We start from the raw sequence: 23,052 nt of genomic DNA on the forward strand, positions 1-23,052 counted from the left end.
CGGAGACTCCCAGTGGGCCTCTTGTTTGGGGAAGGCCCTTGGAGTTCGAGGTGCAGTGGGTTCCTGTGTAGAGGGGCTGAGGAAGAGCCACCTGGGGCCAGAACTTCAAAATACAGCAATTTGAGGATCCATCACAGACAAACGTCTGCATCTCCCTGGCCTTGCATCTCACCATTCCTGGTTAGGTGCCAGCCAAAGTTAAGGGCGACTCCCCGCTCGCTCTCCCACAGAGAGCCAAACGAAGCAGGTCAGAAGTTAAAAAACCCAAGGAGAGACCAATTTAAGGGCTGTTCCTTTATCATCCGCCTTGAACTTTAGCTTACATAACACTCCACCTGATTGTTTCCCACCTGATTGTTTCCCAGCTCAGGTGGGGATTTTCTTTCCCCACCCAGTCAGGTCTAGCCTTTGAACTGGAGTTTATCCTTGAGTATCTGCTTGGGGGGTGCTGGGGAGGTTCTGCCCCTCCCCTCCTGTGTCTCCTGGTTGCATTACCTGCTGGGTCAGGGTCAGCGGGCTGTCAAGTTCTATTGAATAGCACGCAGGTGCAGTGCAAAGAGGTGAAGCTCAGGCTTCCTTCGTTGGAATGAAGTGGGATTTCTGACGAAGCTCCATCCGTATCTGAGACCTGAATTTTTTCTCATTACCATTATTTTCTCATTACAACTTCGTTCATGCATGATGAGTGGTCCTGGGAATTCAGGCTTCTCTAAACAGGAGTTTGACTCCAGTGGTTTTACCTGTAGTGTCCCCAGATGTTGATCTTTTTTCAGATTGTATCTTATTCCTGGTTAGTTGGCATTTCCCTGCCTGAAATCGCGCTGCTGGCCTGGTGTTGGGGTTCCCTGACTCCTTGCCAAATCCTGCTGTAATTAGTGCTTTAGGACCGCAGCTATCAGGATCTGTGCACACTGGTGGGAAGAGGGGTGGGTGAACTCCAAGGGTTCAGGGCTTCATTGCTAGCCTGAGGTCTCCACTGCTCGCTGCAGTTTGGATTTTTTCCCCTTGCGATGGGGGAGGGATTAAGACCCACCCTGTAGACTGCCTGGACCACAGAACCGGCCCCGGGGCTCCTATTCCTCCCCGTGTTGCCCAGCCCAGCATGGGTGACAGGTGACTCTTTAAATAAAGCTGGTCTCCCGGCCTGGCCTGGCTCTGTTTCATTTGTAGGGGTGTCCGAGGGATTAAGTTTCCTGTTGTTGGAGTTGAAGGAGGGTGTGATTTAAATTAATTGCGTAACAAAGTGCTAACTTGAAAAGGGTTTTAAAAAGAAATCCATTTCTTGATAAGACTGAGGCTTTTCCGTTCACCCTCAGCTGCTGCACTGGAGCTGTGGTTTGAGGCCCCTCTGTTCTTGGTCACAGAGGAAACTGTTGAGAAAGCCTCTGGTGATTCCTCAGGTGTCACAGGGGATAGAGGAGTGTGTCTGTCTGCTCTCTATTTGATGCTCTCCTTGATGGGAGCAGTTTTGAGGAGTGCCGCCAAAGAGCCTAGGCTTAGGGCTCCACAGACACGCGGGGAGCCCTCGCCCCAGCCCCACGTCGAGGGGCGGCCCTTAATGGCATTGAGAGAATTCACAGAGTCCATCTACTGCTTTCTTGATGGGGCCCCCCTCCCCAATTTAAATCATTCCTGCCTGTGAATAAGATTCCTACAGCATTAAATATTCGGTTAACCTCCTGATTTTTTTTTTTTTTTCCCGGTACACGGGCCTCTCACTGTTGTGGCCTCTCCCGTTGAGGAGCACAGGCTCCAGAAGTGCAGGCTCAGCGGCCATGGCCCACGGGCCCAGCCGCTCCGCGGCATGTGGGATCTTCCCAGACCGGGGCATGAACCCGTGTCTCCTGCATCGGCAGGCAGACTCAACCACTGCGCCACCAGGGAAGCCCTAACCTCCTGATTTGGAGGCAGTGCTTGGTGTGAAGTTAGCTGGCTCTTAAAATTGTCACCGGGTGTGACAGTGTCACACGGGGCCGTCGGGAAGACCAGTGTTGGACCTGTGTTGCCCAAGGCAGCGGACAACTGAGTAACAGGCGCCCAGCTACTCCGGATTATAGAACTTGCCGAATTGGGGAGAGAAAGGAACAGTTATATTGGGTTGTTATCCCTTATTGGAGGGATAAGATACGGCTAGTAATATTTCAAAACCTTTTTTGTTATGAATTTTCTTTTCTTACCTGAGTCTTTATTTCTGCTTCCCTTCTCGAGGTGAGTGCTTTCCTTTCCTTTACATCCACCTGTCCACATGATCTCAGCCATGCAGGCCATTGAGACCCTTTTTGCTACTTCAGGGGGGGTGGTGGTGAAAGGTTTCGGGTGCATGGCGTTGCCCACTGTTTAAGAGGTGAGGACTGAGTTACGTGGCCACCTACAGTCTGGCCATTTTTTACAGTCAGCCTCCCAGTACCACCGATTCTGGTCTAGAACACAACAGATTAAAACTGGGCCTTGCTTTTGCGACAGGAAACAGGAAAACTGTGTATCTGTGTCAAAATCCATCTTTTCGTGCCTGATTTGAAAGTCTATAATTTACGTGGGCGGTGATCTCCGTGTTGGAACAAATCTCTTTTATTTGCTGCTGGAAGCTGCCTGGACCACTCATTAGTACATCAGAGGTCAGGTGCAAGCCTGGGCGGCAGCTGGCACACTAATGATTTCGTAGGGCTTTGTGTGACCGCTGGCCGCCTGTGGGGCTGTAAATCGGACTCGGGGTTCTAATTTTTATCAAAACCTCCAGGGAGTTAGTCCGACTTGCCTCTTGTGAGATTAAACTTAAGATAATATTTATAGTGGAGGGCAAAGGAAAAATAATACCTAATGGGAACATTGTGGGAAGAATGGTAGTGACCTATTAGAAGTAAATTATGTGGGGCCATTGGAGTAACTCATTTATGGGCTCAAAGAGTATTTATTAGGTCTTTAGCTGTGAGGAGCCCATGCTGAGGCTGGGCTCCAAGCTTCACCCCACCACCGCTAGGTGGTCGCTGGGAGGGTTTCCCCCTCACTTATTATTTTTTAGGTATAATTTACATAAATAAAAAGTATACATTTTGACAGTTCTTTTTAAATTTTTTGGTCACGCTGCACATCTTGCGGGATCTTAGTTCCCCCACCAGGGATCGAACCTGAGATCCCTGCTGCCGCCATGGAAGCACTGAGTCTTAACCACTGGACCGCCAGGGAGTTCCCCATTTTGACAATTCTATACACCTGTGTACCTACTCCTTCTACCAAGGCGACATAACGACACATCCATGGCTCCAGAACATCTCCCTTGAGTTCCTTCCAGTCACACCTGTTTCCACTTGCAACTTCTTTGATTTTTCTCACCTTAGTTTTGCCTTCATAGAAATAGAATTATGCAGTATATGTTTTTTTGATTCTTATTTTTCCATCAGGCATCTGTGTGATAGCACAAAATCAGTAATTAGTTCTCATTGCTAAAAGTATTCTACTGTGTGGACATATACCTGTCTGTTTCTCTGTTGATAGGGAAGTTTGGTTTTTATTTTTGAACTGGAAGAATCCCCACCCCCCCGTACGCGGGCCTCTCACTGTTGTGGCCTCTCCCGTCGCAGAGCACAGGCTCCAGAAGTGCAGGCTCCGGACGCGCAGGCTCAGTGGCCATGGCTCACAGGCCCAGCCGCTCCGCAGCACGTGGGATCTTCTTGGACCGGGGCATGAACCTGTGTCCCCTGCATCGGCAGGCGGACTCTCAACCACTGCGCCACCAAGGAAGCCCCCTGGAAGAATTTTTAAACACCCACGTATTATTTAAGTCAACAAGTTTATCTGTGAAAAACCGTTTGGTAGGCAGTAACCCCAAACACAGTTCTGGTATGTTCCAGAGTGTCACTGAATGTCATGTAACTTGGATCTGTTGGAGGAAACCCCCTAGCACAGGGGTGTCACCTGCTCTTTTGTGTGGGCCATTGTTAAAGCCTTCCAGGAAGGAGAGAGACTGCAGGCTGTGGGCAGTCAACCCTGCTGGGCTTGGTGGTGGCGGCCAGCCATGACTGTGCCTCAGAGCTCTGTGGTTGGGCAAAGATACCAAGACTCCAGCCTGAAAACCAGAATCGGACCAGCAGGCAAATGAATAGTCCAAAGAGCGAAGGAGCTCTTGCAGGTTGGGTCCCCCCAGAGGTTTGGATGGAGAACTTGTTTATCAGCATCTGGGGAGGAAGCAGGATGGATACAGGCCCACGAGGAGGCTCTCAGTGATACCAGCGTGGCTGCCGGGGGCCTGAGTATAGCTGGGCTGGCATAGGGAGGGCACTCCAGGTACTCGAAGTGAAGGGACAGAGGCATAGCTTGTCTCTGGAGTTCCCATGTGTATTGTCCCACACTGAGTATTTTGTGACATCCTGATTATACCTTTATAAAACATGCTTCTTTGGGGGACTTTACAAAGGCTCTAAGAAGTGCTGACTAGCTCCACGTGGGAAGCGCTGTCTTCTGCCTGCTTTTTTTCTTACCCTCCTTGTCACCTGGACCTCTGCCCTTAGAGCTCCCTTGGAGGATTCTCCTGCCCCGAAAACCCAGCTGCACAGTTCCCGAGTATCGTCAGGATCCCAGAAAAACACACACACCTCGGTTATATGTCCTTCTTCGCCTCCTAAAGGCCCTATTTGAGTCAGATTTACTGCTGCAGCCTCAGTTTTGGAAAGGGAGCTATGGTAAGAAATATTTGTAAGGCTCTTTTGTCTATGACTCTGGCAACACTGGAGGCAGGCGGTGTGTGTCATTGTTCTGTGGGGCTTCAGTGCTACAGGGGAAGTGGTTTCCTTTCTAGGATGAACTCATTTTCATACTTTTTAATAATTCTGACAGTTTTCTGAGCCAAAAATGGAGGTATTTTTTCTCTCTCTCTCTCTCTCTCTTTTTTTTTTTTACCAAATCTGCAAGTGAGCTCAGCCAAATTCAGTCATTTAACTGTAGAAACAGAACTTACTCCTTCAATTACCTGTGGCTTTTTATAAAAAGGCAATGGTTCTGCTTTTTGCACATGTTAATATTAGAAGCTGTGTGCCCAGGGAGGGTTCTTCCTGGAGGAGGGCCCTGAGACGGGGAATATAAAGTATAAGATATAAATACTGCTGAAATATAAAGTGGGGATCCCGTGTGCCTGGCTCTGGGGTGTTGGGACCTGGTCCCACAAGCAGGGGAGCAGGTGATAGGGAAGAACAGGAGCCTGGAGAAAGCCTCATGGGTTGAGGCACTGGAGGAGCTGGGTCTTGCTGGGTGGTACGTGGTGGTTGGTCGGTGTTGGGAAGCAGTGGTCATTGGGAGTGTGAAAATTTTCTTCTGAAAAATAGGAAAGGGATCATGATGTGGCTTTTGCAGTGGCACAAAAACCTCCGGGGAACAGCATGGGACGTTCAGTCATCATTGAACTATGCCTTCCCTTGGTACCAGCAACCACATTGAGTATAAAGTTGTTAAGAGCTGGGAGTTCCCTGGTGGTCCAGTGGTTAGGACTTGGCGCTGTCACTGCTGTGGCCCAGGGTCGATCCCTGGTCGGGGAACTAAAATCCTGCAAGCCGTGCGGTGCAGCGCAGCCAAAAACAAGAAAAGTTGTTCGAGCTGATGGCATTCCTGTTTCCAACCCTTCCTTTTCAAATTTGCCTTGTCCACAGGAGCCAAAAAATTTGGCCTAGAACTGCTCTGACCCCACTTGTACACCCCCATCCCACTCTACCACCTGGTAGTCTTAACTCCTTCTCTTGCCTGTTGAGCCCAGGAATGACTCTTGTTCAGCTCGCTGGCCTGGCAGGTCTTTTACCCTAGCCCTTGGGATTAGATGTGCCTTGACATTCAACATTTATGGTTTTGGAAAGTTTATACTGTGAAACATCACCACAAAGTAATGAATATTAGCAGTTCTTCAGTGAAATATATGAGAACTCACACTAAATGGTATAGATAAAAATCTGAGATCATTTTCACACCAGTTCAGGTTTTGCTGCCAAACAGCTTGTGTAAAAACTTTTGCTTTCCAGATCTGTTGAATTTGGGGATTGCAGAAGGGGGTTCTGGGCTTGTATGGGGCTACCCATGTTTGTTTCACCGGGTGTTTGAATGATACCCACTGGGACTGCCCTCTTCCTTTACACTGCCTGAGACCACCCTCACTGCCCACCTCGGGAATCATCCCAACAAGCGGCCCCACTCGCCTCTACCCTTGTGTTTTGGAAAATCTAGCAGCCAATCCCGAGCACACAAAACACAAGCCTTGCTTTCTTGCTGCTCCTCTGGGGCTTCTTTTCTCAGCCTCCACCTTCCACCTTCCAGCCACGCAGAGTGGACCTGGACTCCCAGTCCCACATTGCCTGGCTCCCTGGTGTCCCCATGCCGGCCTTTCATGTAGGTCTGATCTTGTTTGGGAACAGAAATTGGCACTTGACAACCTTTGTTCTTCACATGAATGGAGGTTGACCTGACATCAAGTTATTAAATTTGAGAAGCCTTACTGTCCACACATGCAAGTAGATTTTTTTCTTCTGATTTGTCAAATGATGTAGCAGTTGAATATATTATCAAATTGACAATTCTGGGCTTTGTAAAGAACAATATAAAAGGATATTCACTGTGGCATTGCTTCTGAGTTTTCAAAAATCAGGAAACGACACTAAAATCCTGTCATCTGCAGGCGACATACCATGCAGCCATTCATAAAACAGGCAGCCCAACTCAAAACATTCTCCCAGTTAATATAATTAAGTGAAAAGGTCTAGTATAATGCGCTCCTATTTGTGTCTTTAAAAAGTTCACCTATGCATAGAATATAGCATTTTTTGGATGATTATGTAAAAAAGTAGAAACAACTGAAAAATTGGGTCAGATTTTTTAAAAATTTATTTATGGCTGTGTTGGGTGTTCGTTGCTGCACGCGGTCTTTGTCTAGTTGCAGCGAGTGGGGGCTACTCTTCCGCGGGCTTCTCATTGCCGTAGCCTCTCTCGTTGCGGAAAATGGGCTCTAGGCACAGGGGCTTCAGTAGTTGCAGCACGTGGGCTCAGTAGTTGTGGCGCACGGGCTTAGTTGCTCCGAGGCATGTGGGATCTTTCTGGACCAGGGATAGAGCCTGTGTCCCCTGCATTGGCAGGCGGATTCTTGACCACTGTGCCACCAGGGAAGTCCCTGGGGCAGATTTTTAAAAAACGACTTGCACCTGTGTATCTTCTTGCATTAAAAATGCGTATGTGTTCCCTAACTTGTCTTAAAAAGTTTCCGACTCCTTTCCCCCAGAAAGAAGTAACTTGTCCACAGCTGGACTCTGCTGTCTTGAGCTGGTGGTGATTGTGTAAGAAGGAGGGTCCAGATTCCTTTCTTTCACCTCTTCGCAGGCCCGCCAAGACCACAGCTCTGGCCAGAGATGTAGGAGGGCTTCTGCGAGTTTGAGAACACTGGCATTCAATGTATTTTCCCTAAATCAAGTAAAGCTTGGTTTTGGTGTTGTTGGATAGACTTAGTTGCGTGGCTGGACTTTACTCCTTGAATTTGGTTTACCATTTTTTCATAGGAGAGCCTGCCGAGTGTTACATACAGATAAGGCTTCTGGTTGTCACCAGCCCACCTCCCCTTCGTGTCTGTAGTGGTGGGTGGAGACCTCCTTGTGTCTAGGCCTGAGTTTGTGGGAGGCCGCATGTCCCCAGTCATTTTAAGGGATGTCAAAGAAACCTCAAAAAGTAAGTTTATAGCAGTTAATATTTATTATCTCAGTTGGGGGATCTTGACAATGAGAGGCCCCCTCCATACTTTTCTGTTTACACTTCTCACTGATGTGGATAGTTGTATTTTAACCTGGTGCTCCAACGTTGAGTGAGTGAGTGTGTGTGTGTGTGTGTGTGTGTGTGTGTGTTCCTTGTTGGATCACATGTATCAGTAATATAAAATGTAGAACATTCTTGTTCGTTAACAGAGCACTTTATTTAAGCCCTGGCTAAGGTAAACCTGCCTGCTTGGTATTTTTATTTATTTATTTATTTCCTCCAACCCCCGCCCCCCCCCCACCCCCCCACCCCCATTCCTCTCCTGCTGGGCTCACATTCCTAGGTCTTTGTCTCCGCTGGTATTTTAGAAATTTTGGGAGAGGAAGGCAGTGGGTGGGGCGTGTTCTGGAAGCTGGGGGCAGGGGAGAGGGTGGTCACTTGCAAGGTCAGAGGTCAGGCCTGCCGCATTCAGCTGGGCAGCCAGATTGTCGCCATGTGGGGGGGGAGGGGGGGCGTGTCCACACATCTGCCCGGGAAGCCCCAAACAGGCAGCCTCAGGCCTTGGAATTCCTGCCGCCAGAGGACCGTTCCTTCCCAGAGCCACAGTTCATGGCCTCTGCCACATTTCTTTCTGGCGGTGGGCCCTCTGAACAGTCATCCAGTTTATTCTTTTAAAGTAACCTTAAGTAAGCTGGTTCAGAGAGAGTTGCACCCATGCACACCCGTGTGCACCTTTGCCTATTCACTGAGTTTCATAAGCTATAAAATTGTAAGTTTTTGACCTTAGAAATTGCCAGGTGAGTGAGATGTGGAGCTTCTAAATGGAGTGTGACATCTTCCCAAAGTTTTACTCTGATATTTCACTAGAAAGTTTCCAAAATGTGGGACTTCCCTGGTGGTCCAGTGGTTAAAACTCCATGCTTCCACTGCAAGGGGCCCAGGTTTGATCCCTGGTCGGGGAAACTAAAGTCCCACGTGCTGAATGGTGTGGCCAAAAAAAAATTTTTACAAAATGTGATCGCATTTTCAGGTTTTAGACAGTGTGTTCTTTTTTTAAAAAAATCAACAGTTAATTAAAAGCACCACTGAGGCTCTACTTTTACCCACTTATACTGTCACCCCCAGCCCCACCCCGTGGTCCTACAGTCAGCCTGGAACTGCAGAAGCAGTGGCGCTTCCAAGATCACAGGGTGTTCTAGGCGATTAGAGCTGTGTCAATCCCACGTGAAACACTGTCAGGTGGGGTCACATCCAAGCACCCCCGTTTGCCCATTTTAGAGGTACCTGGGCTCTCAAGCCTGGACATGCGGGGGCCTGCAGCCTAAGGTTCTTCCCCACTTGCAGGAGCCCCACAGACTCCTAAAGCAGGGGGACACTAGTCAGTCCACACAGTTGTCCAAGAAAAGGTAGCTCCTGAGCAGAGGTAAAGAGAAGATTGCTTAGCTGTTTGGTAAGAACAGGGAGCCTTGTGGCAGGAGATTTTCACACTTCACATTAGCAGGAGTGATCCCTTTATTCCCGTGACAAATGGAGGGAGCAGAGGGGAGGGATGTGGTTGAGTCGTGGAAACTGGCCGGAGAATTGCTTTAGCACCATGTCGTAAAATGAGAGTGTCGGGGCATTTCCCCACATTTACCCAGTTTAGCATTTTTCGGTTAGTATCTAAGGCTGGCTTGGGAATTTTAGATTTATCAAACGAGAAAGATTAGATAGTCTCTAAATGGTGGACCTTCTTCAAAAAGTGATTAGCCTTCACAAAGGAAGGCAGATGCCTCCTGGGTTCCGTCTCCCACGGTACAGCACGGGACAAAAATCGGCACTAAAGTTACAAACCCGATCACGTTTCCCTCCTGTAAAAGAGGGTCCAGAAAACTTGCCGTATCACAACCATTTCTTCAAAGTAGGAACGTGATATCCTAAGTCTTTCCTTTTTCCATTCCTGGATCCCAGAGTTCCCAGAGAAGCAACCTAACCCCTGCTGGATCACACACCCCCTACGTGGAGCAGCCTGTTTGGCTGACAGTCATTTCCTCGTGGACACGCACTACGCCGAGACTTTGGTTGGAATAAAATAAATAACCTGGAGAATGAGAGGAGCCGCGTTCTCGCTCTGCCCCAGGCCCTTTCTGTGTGGGACTTGCAGCCTAATAGGAACTTTCTGGGTCTCTGTGCTTTGTGCTTTGGACAGGGTAACCATCTTCCGTGCGTTGGGACCAGCCCTTGTTCCCTGTGCAGCCTCCTCCCCTGGAGATTGAGTGCTTGTGTATGTGAAAGACACCCCCCCACACACACACACACACATGGCCCCTTCCCTGCCTGTCGAGTGTTGGCTCGCTTTCCTTCACCCCAGGTGTACCAGAGGCAAACTGAAGCTCTGCTCTTGAAAGCAAGCCAGCAAACGTTTATAGACAGCGGCCCTACGTGCCGGCTCTGGGGAGGGATGCAACGGGACTGGCCCCGTTCTGTGCCAAGGAGCTTTGACTCCTGAGAGCTCGGCTCTCAGGCAGGTTTATCAGCAGGTGGAGGTGGTGCCAAGCCGCTCCCCCCCACCAGCACGCAGGGCCCCAGGGAGGCACAGAGCATCGTATAAACAGCGCTGTCAGCACCGGCTGCCTCCCAGGGTCAGCTCCTTGGAACAACTTGGCAGGAAGAAGAAAGACAAGAAGCTGGCTGACTTTACCATTAGCCTTTGGCCTCTGTTCCAGAAGCTTAAGCCCGCACCTTGCTTGAGTGCCTTGGGTGTGCTTGTGTCCTTGATGGGGGGACGGTGGCAGCCAACTGCCGTGTGAGGGGGATTGATCCTGGCCCCCAGCCTGGTTTCCACCCCAGAGCGTGGGGTGGCAAGAGGAACTTGTCGATTTATCCTTTCATTCCGGCCACCAATCTCAGACCAGGGAGACAATCTTGGAACCTTTCTGGGTAATTAATCTCAGATACAGGGAAATCTCTTATGGAGGATGATTGTTTTCTTTTGTTTTAAATAGTTTTATTCATATGACTGTATAATTATTGTCATTTACTAAGGTCAATTGATGAGCAGCACATTTTATTTTTTTAATCTGTTTTTTTCCGGCCACACTGAGCGGCATGCGGAATCTTAGCTCCCCAAGCAGGGATCGAACCCATGCCCCCTGTAGTGGAAGCGCAGAGTCTTAAGCACTGGACCCCCAGGGAAGTCCTTGGAGGATCATTTTGTTTCATCTTTGCCTTTGCGGTGTCTCAGTTGTGGTTGTGAATGGAACTGGAGTAGAACGAGTGTGTTGGTTGTTTTTCTTTGGGTGGGGATGGGCGGAGCAAGTTGTCCTCACAGTCGCCTGCGGGTATCCCGCTCCCTATGCGGTGTGCTTGTTTATTGTGGGGTCCTGAGATCCAGAGCACCCCGCCACCCACCCCCTTGTCATTAACACCTGGCCCTCTCTGGTCCCCAGGTGCTGCACCTGTACTGTGACACGTGCTCAGTGCCCATCTGCCGAGAGTGTACTGTGGGCCGGCACGGCGGCCACAGCTTCGTCTACCTCCAGGAGGCGCTGCAGGACTCACGGGCGCTCACCATCCAGCTGCTGGCTGATGCCCAGCAGGGCCGCCAGGCCATCCAGGTCAGTCCCTCCCCACCCTTCACCTGTTTCCCTGGTTCTTTCTTGCGTATAAAACCTTTACCACTCCCTTTCAGATGGCATGTGTAGATTATTGGGCAGACTCCAGTGTCTGGAGGTCATGGGACAACGACCCACATGAGCTCATGTGACACCCATGCAGCAGCAGTCACATGGGGGTGGGCAGTGCACGGAGACCTCACAGTATGGTGAAGATGACAGTGATGTGGCTGGAGTTACTGGCCGGTCAGGGCTTCTTCCAGATACCCTGGCTGGACCCCTTCACATCAGCTGCCTGTTTGCCATCCAGCCGCCTCCCCAAATCCAAGTGGATATTAGGGTGTTCAGTCAGGACTCTAGAAAGACTGGGTGCTCACCTTGCTACTCAGATTTGTTTATAGGTGAGAAATAAGTGAGCTTGGGAAATTTTATTTAAGGTTGAATCTCAGACTCTTTCTTGGGTGATAAATAAAGGTCATGCCATGGTTATTTACTTATTTATTTTTAATTTAGTTTTATTGGAAGCATTAGCTATTGCTGTGCTATGCCATGCTATTTTATTCTATTCTATTGGAAGCATTAGACGTCCTGGTAATTTAGACCCTTGTTTCTGTTGAATTTCCATCCCTTTGGGGCTAGGAAGGGACACGTGTAACTCTGAGATATAGTGAAGTTCTCTTACATAGGCAGGTAATAGTGTGCCTTAATTTTTGAATCTTCTTGCCTGATCCAGGTGACAAGGTTTTAGGAAGACAAAAAAATCATAGGTTGTTTCCCTCATCTGGTAGGATAAGCTTAAAAGTCAAGAAACATTGCTAGGACTTCCCTGGTAGCGCAATGGTTAAGAATCCACCTGCCAGTACAGGGGACACGGGTTCAAGCCCTGGTCCGGGAAGATCCCACATACCGCAGAACAGCTAAGCCCGTGCATCATAACTACTGAGCCTGCGCTCTAGAGCCTGCGAGCCACAACTACTGAAGTCTGCACACCTAGAGCCTGTGCTCTGCAACAAGAGAAGCCACTGCAATGAGAAGCCCGCACACCACAGTCAAGAGTAGCCCCTGCTCCCTGCAACTAGAGAAAGCCCGCGCGCAGCATTGAAAACCCACCACAGCCAATAATAAATAAATAAATTTATGGGGGAAGAAAAAGAAACATTGCTAATCTTCGAGTGGCAATTGAATAGGAGGACTTCCCTGGTGGTGCAGTAGTTAAGAATCCTCCTGCCAGTATAGGGGACACGGGTTCGATCCCTGGTCCAGGAAGATCCCACATGCTGTGGAGCAACTGAGCCCGCAAGCCACAACTACTGAGCCCACGTGCCACAACTGCTGAAGCCCGTGCTCCGCAAAAAGAGAAGCCACTGCAATGAGAAGCCTGCGCACTGCAATGAAGTATAGCCCCCACTCGCCGCAACTAGAGAAAGCCTGCGCACAGCAACGAAGATCCAACACAGCCATAAATAGATAGATAGATAGAAAAATATTTTAAAAAGTAATCGAGTAGGAAACTGTTTAGAACGAGTATTTGAATACATGAATTATTTTTAACATAAGACTTCTTGGAAATGGTAAAGAATCAATCGTGTGTTCTAGGGTGGGCAGGTGGTTTAGGATTTTAATAAGTTTCTCAGCAGCTATCAGCATTCCTATGTGTGATACTGAAGTGATCTTTCTGATGAGTCAAGTAATCTGATACCAAGTCACTTTCACTCTTGACGAAAATACAACATTTTGGTCACTTATGTAATTAGAGGATTTCATAAAGGTGCACAGATTCCCCGGGGGACATCCAGAGTTTGGGTCAGGAATATAGTTGCTCTCCATGTAAGACAGCCTTGATTCGTTACTTGTATTTCTTTCATCACATTTAAGATGCCATTAACTGTAAGATATGCACATTTATTTTATATACAGCTAACAAAGGGAAAAAGCCCACTGACAGTGTTAAGATGAATCACAGTTTCAAAGATATTAAATGTGATAAAAATTACATTTTAGAGTGAACTACAGTAATTCCCCCATCTGGTACCGGTATGGTGGCCTTTGAGCTTATGGGTGACACTTGCATTCTCTAGTATCTTCTATCAGGACACTTTAAATACCTGTCATCAGGCCACCACTGTTCTCCATGGCAGACATCACTAATCACTTTCTGCACCCTTCCCTGTGAAACCCAGATTTGGCCTCAGACTCCTCCTCAGTACTAAGTGGCCACCACTCAGCAGTCAAATGGCATCACTGACTTGCCTCAACTTCGAGTGTTTGATTGAATCTGTTAACATTTGAAGTTAACATTTTTTCTCAAGCCCCCATGCTTGTTAGGTGACCCACCCTCCCTTCCTCCCTTTTTGCTTCCTTTCTTTCCTTCTCCTTCTTTCTTGCAAATGTTTCTGTTTTCAGAGTTTCCCCAGCCCTTTTACCCACTGCCGTTTTCCCCCAATCCACCTGCCTCTTGGCGTCCTTCAAATGCCCTGCTTAGATAATGGGAACTAGTTAAGCAGGTCCTGGTCTGCATGTCTTGGAATGCAGTGCTTGCCGGGGTGTTGTGTAGGATTTGGAGAGGAAAGCTCCATTTGGTCTCTTCACATAGGACTTTTATGACTCTAGGAATGGGAATGACTCAAATTATAGCCAGAGCTTTGCTCCCCTTTGACCTATTTGGAAAATGGAAGAAATAGTTCCTGTCATAGGATGGGAGTTAACACAAGGGCCTGCTAGGGACCTAGGAGGAAACAGTAGGAGCAGCCTGGCTACGCCTGGCTAGGAGGGTAGGCGGCGAGCAGACACTGGCTGTGCATGCAGAGGGGATGGTCATTGCTCTCCGGCCAGTTCTTGCCCTGTAGGAATGTGTACCTGTTATTTCCATATCTTCTGATTTTAGTGGAAATTCAGTTTGGTCAAGTAATATGATGTTAATATAAATAGAAGGCAGTTTGTGGCCTTTGCTTTCCATCGAGGAAGCGTTAAAGAAATGTTGTGGACGTAGGCTTGGTTGCCTCAGTCAGGCACTGATGTGGATACCAGCTCTGTGCTAATTAATAACCAACACATCTGAAAACAGGGTGTACCGGTTAATAACCTACCAACCTACCCTTTCACAGTCGTGCAGTGTGAGGCTGGGGCTGCAGTGTTCATTTCAAACCACGTGCCTGGAAGTGGGGAGAAGGGACTTGCTTCTTCCTTTTGACTTCCTGTTCTTATCAGCAGTATTTTTTTACCCTGGCAGCAGAAGTTGGTTCCAGTTTCTAGCTTTTGCCACTCCCAGAATGAGCCGGGCCTGGAGTGCCCCTCCCCCATACTTCTGGGTCCTGGTAACCCCTACTTTCTTTGTTCTCTGAGCCCAAGGGGTAGTAGCTACTGACTGCAGTTACTGCAGTCTGTCTTAATCATCAGTGTGCCCTTTGCATTAGCAGTTCCCCGCTTCCCGTTTAACCAAATTCCCTGTATTAAATCGTCTCTGCTTAAATGTCTAGTGAGGTTTCTCTTCTCCTGAATTAATCCTGACAGACAGCCCGAGACACCCTGTTATGGTATCTGCTTACATGCACACTTATTTGATCCGTCAGTCTAACTTTTTTTTTTTTTTTTTTGCGGTACGCGGGCCTCTCACTGTCGTGGCCTCTCCCGTTGCGGAGCACAGGCTCTGGACGCACAGGCTCAGCGGCCATGGCTCACGGGCCCAGCCGCTCCGCGGCATGTGGGATCTTCCCGGACCGGGGCACGAACCCGTGTCCCCTGCATCGGCAGGCGGGCTTTCCACCACTGCGCCACCAGGGAAGCCCGTCAGTCTAACTTTTTTGTGTTTCGGGTAATTTGGATACAGCCATCTATTTCAACTTGTTGGCTACTGTATTAGTTTCCTAGGGCTGCTATAAACTGGGTAACTTAAAACAATAGGAATTTGTTTTCTCACGATTCTGGAGGATAGAAGTCAGAAATCAAGGTGTCAGCAGGGCTGTGCTCCACGTGAAGCCTCTAAGGAAGAACCTTTCCTCGCTTCTTCTTGCAGGTCGTGGTCTGCACGTCTTGGCTTGTACTTGCCTTACTTCCATTTTCTGCCTCCATCCTCACATGGCCCTATGGGATATCAGTCACTGCATTTAGGACTTCCCCTAGTCCAATATGACCTCATCTTAACCACGTTCTGAAGTTGCAGGCACGCCTGAAGTTTGGCAGGACGATATTTAACCCAGTGCAGTTATGTAGTGCTTTGATAGGACACGGTTTATGGCCGTAGACACGAGCAAGTATAAAATGTATAGATTGTTCCTGTTAGAACCCAGTGCTAAGTACCGTGCACTGTGTACCTGGCCCACCTTAGTTCAGTCTGTAATGACACTTGGGACAGGATAGTAAAGATGGAACGGAAACACTGTGGATAGATGTCCTTTACTTCCGATTTTAGAGAAGAAGTGGCATCTGAGCTAGGTTTTGAGATTTTAGGGTGACTTTGGAAGAGAAAGCATCCCAGGCCAAACTGTGAGCCACCCAGATCGGCCAGGTGCCAGCTCCTATCCGCTCAGTGGATCCTTAGGCCTCACGGGGATGGGGGCAGGGAGTGCAGTGAGCAGGTGTCATCAGACTGAGAGCGAGAAAGGTGGTCAGTTAGGGGTCCCAGTTGTAAGTGACTGAATGAGTCATAGCTGATTAGCTGGGAGCATATGCATGAAAATAAGGCTGGTCATGTATTGTTTGATTCCATTTGTGTGAAATATCCAGGATAGACACGTCTGTAGAGACTGTAGGTTATGCATGCCGTGGGGGAGAGGGAGGGGAGATGGAGAGTGACTGCTTCACAGGCGTGGGAAGCTTCGTTTTGGGTAGAGGTGTTCTGGAGCCAGATGGTGGTGACTGCACCACATTGCATGTGCTGAATGTCACTCATGGGACATTTTATGCTGCCTGTATTTTATTACTACAATTTAAAAACAAAACAAGGTAGGAAGTGTGAATAGGCCTATCTGTATGATGCGAGCTAAGTAGGATGAGGGGAGAGGATGACCAGGGGCTGGACTCAGCTCTTCCCATATATTGTCCTGCATTTTTCTCACTTTCACTCCGAAGTTGGAGAAGGGCAGGAGCTTGTCTGAACTGGTAGGAGGTGGAGCTAGGATTTGAACCTGGGTTTCCTGAGCCCTAGGATGACCATCCGGCCTGGCTTGTCCAGGACTGTGCCCGCCTTAGATGTGTTTCGTGTCCCAGAAATCGTTCTCTGCAGGGCACACAGAAGACTGGTCACCTGTAGCTGATTCCTGAACCCAGGCAGGTTCTAAACCCTTGAGGCTTCCCTGGGTCCCTCCTGATCTGGGACACCTGCTCTGAAGCCTGTTGCAGCGTTAGCAATCAGTTTGAACTCCCTGATTTAATACCTCAGTGTCTCCAATCCTTGTGGCTTTTCAAGGCACATCATGTAATATTCATGAAAACACCAGGCCTCTGTCTGGATTAATTTTTTATGAACAATCATACGTCTGATTAAACGGGCTGATTTACGGGGGCTGATGGTACAGGGTTGGGCCCTGGGGGTGCAGAGGTGGTCTCTGGCCATAGGCAGGGCTTCTCAGGTGCATCAGACACTGTTTCCCAGTTTGCACTTGGTGTTAGTTCTGAGCTGGGCTGCAGCCTGTTGCACACCTTCTCCCGAGGGATGTGCCCAGCCTGCGAGATTTCCCCCAGGTGGGGAGCCTGGCCGGAAAGTCTGTGGAAAGTTGCTCGTGCATCTGCAGTAGAACATTTCACATCTGATCCCCAGTCTGTTTTGGGCTGTGACCCAGCTACACTGGTTTCACTGTGTCAGACTATCTCTTAATAGTCCTGACATTCACTTTGTAGGTGCCATTTCTTATACAAAGAAATGCAGCCCTTGCCAAGCAGCTCCTTCAGTTACATGTCAAACAGATGCCCTTCTCTCCCCCAGTGCCTGCTTTCTTTCCAAGGACGTGGACCTCGAGGTCTGGGTTGGGGGCCTAAAGCGTTAGTTTTTCGGGGCTGAAGAAAGCAGCCTTAAGTGTTGCGTGTGAGGAGGGAAGGTACTTCTCTTGCTCTGAGATTGTTTTTGGTTTTCCAGCTGAGCATCGAGCAGGCCCAGACGGTGGCAGAGCAGGTGGAGATGAAGGCAAAAGTGGTACAGTCGGAGGTCAAAGCCGTGACTGCGAGACACAAGAAGGCCCTGGAGGAGCGGGAGTGTGAGCTGCTGTGGAAGGTAACGTGGGGGGGGTGTTGCACGCCCACCCCACCCTTGGGCTCCTCGGTGGCCGGCACAGCCTCTGAACTACAGCAGGGTGACAGCATGCTGATGTCACACCCTGGATCCCGGCTCTGAGTTTAGAACACTTGGTAGTTTTCTCCTAAGTTTGTCTGCAGAAAGATGCAGGGGTCCCCCTCCGAGCAGTAAGACGACAAGAAGCCTTTTCAGAAGCAGTCAGGTCCCCGAGACTGGACAGAGTCTCAAGTTTTCTATTGCAGGCACTCAGGTGGAAGCAGAAAGAAGGGAGTACAATGGAGACTGCTGTTAGGAAAGCAGGCTGCTAACACACGTCCTTAGTTTTGGTGTCCCGGCTGTTTGGACTTCCTGACCCCTTGTGGAAAACCAGTTTTCCACTTGTGGGGGCAGTGAGCGAGTGCCCTTTCTTCCTGTTGGAGCCGGAAAGAGCGCTGAGCTGAGCGCGCTGGTGTGCTGTTTAGATAAAATCAGCTGGAGGGATGACTCGCCCCGCCCACATCCCCCGCAGCATTTTCTTCTCTGATCTTGCGCTCTCACTCAGGTAGAAGAGGGCAGCGTGCCTAAGAGGGGCCAGTACCTCACGCCAGTTCAACTGGGATCACCTTCTCTGAACCCAGAAGCAAGACTATACAGAGCTGATGTGAACGGGTGTGTTTGAGTGTGTGGTGCTTGTTTGGCTCACTGCAAACTATATTGATGGTGGGGACCGCATGTCGATTTCTGAAAGTGATCCTCGCCAATTTCCTGTCCCCTAAAAGAGTAAATTGTATTGGCCTTTGGGAAGGCTGTGTGGGCTTTTGCATTGCCTCTTCCTTTGAGTTAGCTCTGTATCTAGCTGCTTTCTGCTTCTTCTGACTCTCTACTGCCTTTTGACAGAAGAGAAGAGTCCTTGGATGGAAACAGTCCAAGATTTAATTCACATGATTTGTTCAGGCACCTTTGTGGGCCTGACACAGTTTTCAGACCCTCCGATGTCCCCAAGGTCTGCCAGTCCCATGCCACCCACGAATGTTAATTATAACTGAAAGGGGCCCCCTCCTTGCAACCTGAGAGCTCTGTGGTGAACTCTGCCACAAACTTGCTCTGCTGGATCTGCTGATGAAAAGGCCTTTGTGTGCAGGGGTTTCTGCAGATCTCACCTTAGTTACCCTCCCTCCGGTGGGGCTGAGGACCTCTCTCAAGGCAGTTCTCTTTCAGGAGGAATAGAGAGCACGTTTTTTTTTTTACCGTAGGAGAAGCAAATTGGGAAGGACAGTCAGTCTCTTATTCATGTTATCAGTTTTGTTTTTACTTGCCTAAAAACTCATTCTTGGATAAATCCAAAATCAGCCTGCTCATTCTGGACACGCCTTAGTCCCATTTGTGCTTGCTTTTTTTGCTGGGGTACCACGCCCCAGATCCTGTGGGAGTCCCCCTTCTTCTTCACTAATCACTGATTTTTCTGCTCCCTCTTGCCTGGCTCTGTCTGGGCACCTCCTTGTTACACAGTGGCGTTGTTTTTTTTCTTGCATCCTGGTTATTGGAGATAACTTGAGTGCTGGGTGACCTAGTTATAGGTATCTGGATGCATGTCCTTTCTTGTAGCTTGTGCATTTCCAGTGGACATGGCTGCCTCTTGGCGGGTAGCTGCAACTATCCGGTTGAGGGATCAGAATCGAGGCCGAGAGGTTTGGCCCAGTGCAAAACCAAACGACAGAGCTTCTCTTTGATCTGTCCCCACACGGGCTTCTCTGCACACACACATCCTTCCAGAGTGGACAGATGAATACACATGAATCAGGTCCAGAATCATGTTATCCACCCCCCACGGGAAAATCGGATTAAAATCCAGCCCTTCCAACAGTGGACCCTTATTCTGAAGTAGACTTTCTGTGGCTTTCAAATCGGTCAAGGACTCAGAAGTCATGGTCCTCTCTGCAAAACAGCACGCACTGGCTGGGCGACTGATCTGTTCTTTTCAGAGGAAACCACTTAAACTTAGAGGACTGAGTTATTTCCTGCAAAAGAATGGAGAACTGACTGATCAGGCAGACAAAAATCCCACGTTCCCTAGTAGTGTGATCTGAGTCCGAAGCAGGTCAGAACCCGTGTTTACACATCACGGTGTTTTGAATTTAGAGGCCCCTTTGGAAATAATACAGGCCAACAGTTGCTAAAAAGTTGGTATCTCCAAATTTGGGGTGTGGGACTTCTCAGGCTCCATGATGAAGATTTCTAACCCCTGTGAAGAGAGAAAACGGGACAAGGAAAGAGCCAGGTTTGTGATCCTCGCCAAATCCTTCATTTTATTCTCTCCGCACACAGGCTTTCTGTCTCTGATTACGTGTGTGTGTGTGTGTGTGTGTTTATGCTGAGAGAGAGGCTGAAAGAGAAATATCCTTCAGGAGACTTTAGGCCCTCTGTACGTAGGAGCATTTTCGATTCAGTGTGTTGGGAGTGCATGACCAGCCTTGTAGTACAGTCCGTTGGTCTATCCTTCCTCTGGTCCCCTTTCTGCCACTTTTTTCTCCACGTTCAAGGCCACCTGTCCCTGACAACCCTCTGTCTAAATCAGGCCTCCCTCGTCACTGTCTGTCACACTCTTTTTCTACCCTCTAACCCCAGCACTGTCTGAAATTGTCTTGCAGTATTTCTTTGCTTGCTTAGTATCTGTTGCTTTAAACTCTAAGCTCAGTGGGGCGGGGCCCATGTTTTCTATGGGCCACATGTATCTCCAGCACCTGGCACAGTGTAGGTGCTCAGTAAACGTTTCTTTGTTACACGGCTGTTTCTAACTTCTATTTAATTTCTAACTGAGAGAAAATTTGCAGGAATAATAAAAGAGCCCCTTGTATCCTTTACCCAGATTCACTGATTATTTACATCTTGTCCCATTTTCATCATTCTCTTTCAATAGGTGAGTGTGTGTGTGTGATTTGACAGTAAGTTGGAGTGTTGGAGACACTGCCCCTTTACACCTAAATGTTTCAGTTTATTTCCTCTGAGCAAGGATATTCTCTTAATCACAGTTAATCAAAACCAGGAAGTCGAATCTTGATACAACACCAGTACCTAATCCTGAGTCTGTAGTCACATTTCACCAATAGTGGGTTGGTGTTTTTGTTTGGTTGGTTGGTTGGTTGGTTTGGTTTGCTTTGGTTTGGTTTGCTTTGAGGTTTTTTTGGCCATGCACGGCTTGTAAGATCTTAGTTCCCTGACCAGGGATCGAACCCACACCCCCTGCAGTGGAAGCACAGAGTCCTAACCACTGGACCATCAGGGACATCCCACCAATAGTGTGTTTAATGGCAGTGTCCTCCCAATCCAGGATCAGTTGTTGGCGTTTAGTTGTCAGGTCTCTGTAGTCATCTCCTGTGATCAGGGACAGTTCCCCAGCCTCCTCTGTCTTTGGATTTTGCCACTTTGGGGGAATGCAGACCCTCCCTCGGTGTGAGGTTTCCCTCAGTTATGAGTATGTCAGCCGATGTGTTGTTTTCTGTCTTGGTTCTAAGCCTCTGTGTCCTCTCTCCTGGCTCTCACCTTTCCCTCCAGGTAGAGAAAATCCGCCAGGTGAAAGCCAAGTCCCTGTACCTGCAGGTGGAGAAGCTGCGGCAAAACCTCAACAAGCTGGAGAGCACCATCAGCGCCGTGCAGCAGGTCCTGGAGGAGGGGCGGGCGCTGGACATCCTGCTGGCCCGAGACCGCATGCTGGCGCAGGTGCAGGAGCTCAAGACCGTGCGCAGCCTCCTGCAGCCCCAGGAGGACGACCGGGTCATGTTCACACCCCCTGACCAGGCCCTCTACCTCGCCATCAAGTCCTTCGGCTTTGTCAGCAGCGGGGCCTTCGCGCCGCTCACCAAGGCCACGGGCGACGGCCTCAAGCGGGCCCTCCAGGGCAAGGTGGCCTCCTTCACTGTCATCGGCTACGACCATGACGGGGAGCCCCGCCTCTCAGGAGGCGACCTCATGTCGGCTGTGGTCCTGGGCCCTGACGGCAACCTGTTTGGTGCGGAGGTGAGCGACCAGCAGAACGGGACATACGTCGTGAGCTACCGGCCGCAGCTGGAGGGCGAGCACCTGGTATCGGTCACCCTGTGCAACCAGCACATCGAGAACAGCCCCTTCAAGGTGGTGGTCAAGTCCGGCCGCAGCTACGTGGGCATCGGGCTCCCAGGCCTGAGCTTCGGCAGTGAGGGCGACAGCGATGGCAAGCTGTGCCGGCCCTGGGGCGTGAGCGTGGACAAGGAGGGCTACATCGTGGTCGCTGACCGCAGCAACAATCGCATCCAGGTGTTCAAGCCCTGCGGCGCCTTCCACCACAAGTTCGGCACTCTGGGCTCCCGGCCTGGGCAGTTTGACCGGCCTGCCGGCGTAGCCTGTGACACCTCCCGCAGGATCGTGGTGGCCGACAAGGACAATCATCGCATCCAGATCTTCACCTTTGAGGGCCAGTTCCTCCTCAAGTTCGGTGAGAAGGGCACCAAAAACGGGCAATTTAACTACCCTTGGGATGTGGCGGTGAATTCCGAGGGCAAGATCCTGGTCTCCGACACGCGGAACCACCGGATCCAGCTGTTCGGGCCCGATGGGGTCTTCCTGAATAAGTATGGCTTCGAGGGGGCTCTCTGGAAGCACTTTGACTCCCCGAGGGGGGTGGCTTTCAACCACGAGGGCCACTTGGTGGTCACCGACTTCAACAACCACCGGCTCCTGGTCATTCACCCAGACTGCCAGTCGGCCCGCTTCCTGGGCTCAGAGGGCACTGCCAATGGGCAATTCCTGCGCCCACAGGGCGTGGCCGTGGACCAGGAGGGGCGCATCATCGTGGCCGATTCCAGGAACCACCGGGTGCAGATGTTCGAGTCCAACGGCAGCTTCCTGTGCAAGTTTGGCGCTCAGGGCAGTGGCTTTGGGCAGATGGACCGGCCCTCCGGCATCGCTGTCACGCCGGATGGGATGATTGTCGTGGTGGACTTTGGCAACAATCGAATCCTCATCTTCTAATCACATTCCTAGGCTTCTGTGTTTGGGGTGCGCGTGTGTACGTCTCTCTCTCTCTCCCCCTTTTGAAATTCAAAAGAAGAAACCGTCTCAGGGAAATTCCTTTTTTTTTTTTTTTTTTAATTTTGTTTAAAGACAACAAGAAAAGTACAACATTGCTTATGTCCTACCTCATCTTTATTTTTTTACAGATGAATGTACGTATCTTTTCTGCAGGGATTGAGCCTGTGAAGTGATGATCTCTATCTACCTCAGAAACCTTTACATTTCCTTCTCCAACAGGCCCTCTGCCCTCCCACCCTCGCTCAGTGGAGTTCACGTTTCCTCTCCCCTCCGTGGGGCGTGACATGCACAAGCCTAGCATCTCTGTGGCTGGGAGGGTGCTGGATGTGTGCGGTGGGGTGCATTCTGTAGATTGAGCCAAGCAAACACGAGAAAACTACTAAGTTAAAAAGAAAAAAAAACTATAAAACGTGGAAAAATGGGATTTAAGATGCTTAATTGTAGAGTATTTGTGTTCTTGAGAATACTGTGTTTATGGGG

The 23,052-nt window shown here is 49.5% G+C and overlaps 1 protein-coding gene across 1 annotated transcript in view; it reads left to right on the forward strand.

Annotated features, from left to right (window-relative positions):
- The window catches only part of TRIM71 (tripartite motif containing 71), a 58,052-nt gene extending 35,536 nt beyond the window's left edge, over positions 1-22,516 (forward strand). Inside the window, exons 2-4 of the mRNA XM_067755856.1 lie at positions 11,139-11,306; positions 17,374-17,508; positions 21,061-22,516. Of these exons, the coding sequence (XP_067611957.1) occupies positions 11,139-11,306; positions 17,374-17,508; positions 21,061-22,512 (1,755 nt within the window). The 3' untranslated portion in view covers positions 22,513-22,516. The remainder of the gene's footprint in view (positions 1-11,138; positions 11,307-17,373; positions 17,509-21,060) is intronic.
- The last annotated feature ends 536 nt before the right edge of the window (positions 22,517-23,052 follow it).

Source organism: Pseudorca crassidens, chromosome 10 (assembly GCF_039906515.1).
Source record: "Pseudorca crassidens isolate mPseCra1 chromosome 10, mPseCra1.hap1, whole genome shotgun sequence".
In the NCBI taxonomy this organism is placed as follows: domain Eukaryota; kingdom Metazoa; phylum Chordata; class Mammalia; order Artiodactyla; family Delphinidae; genus Pseudorca; species Pseudorca crassidens.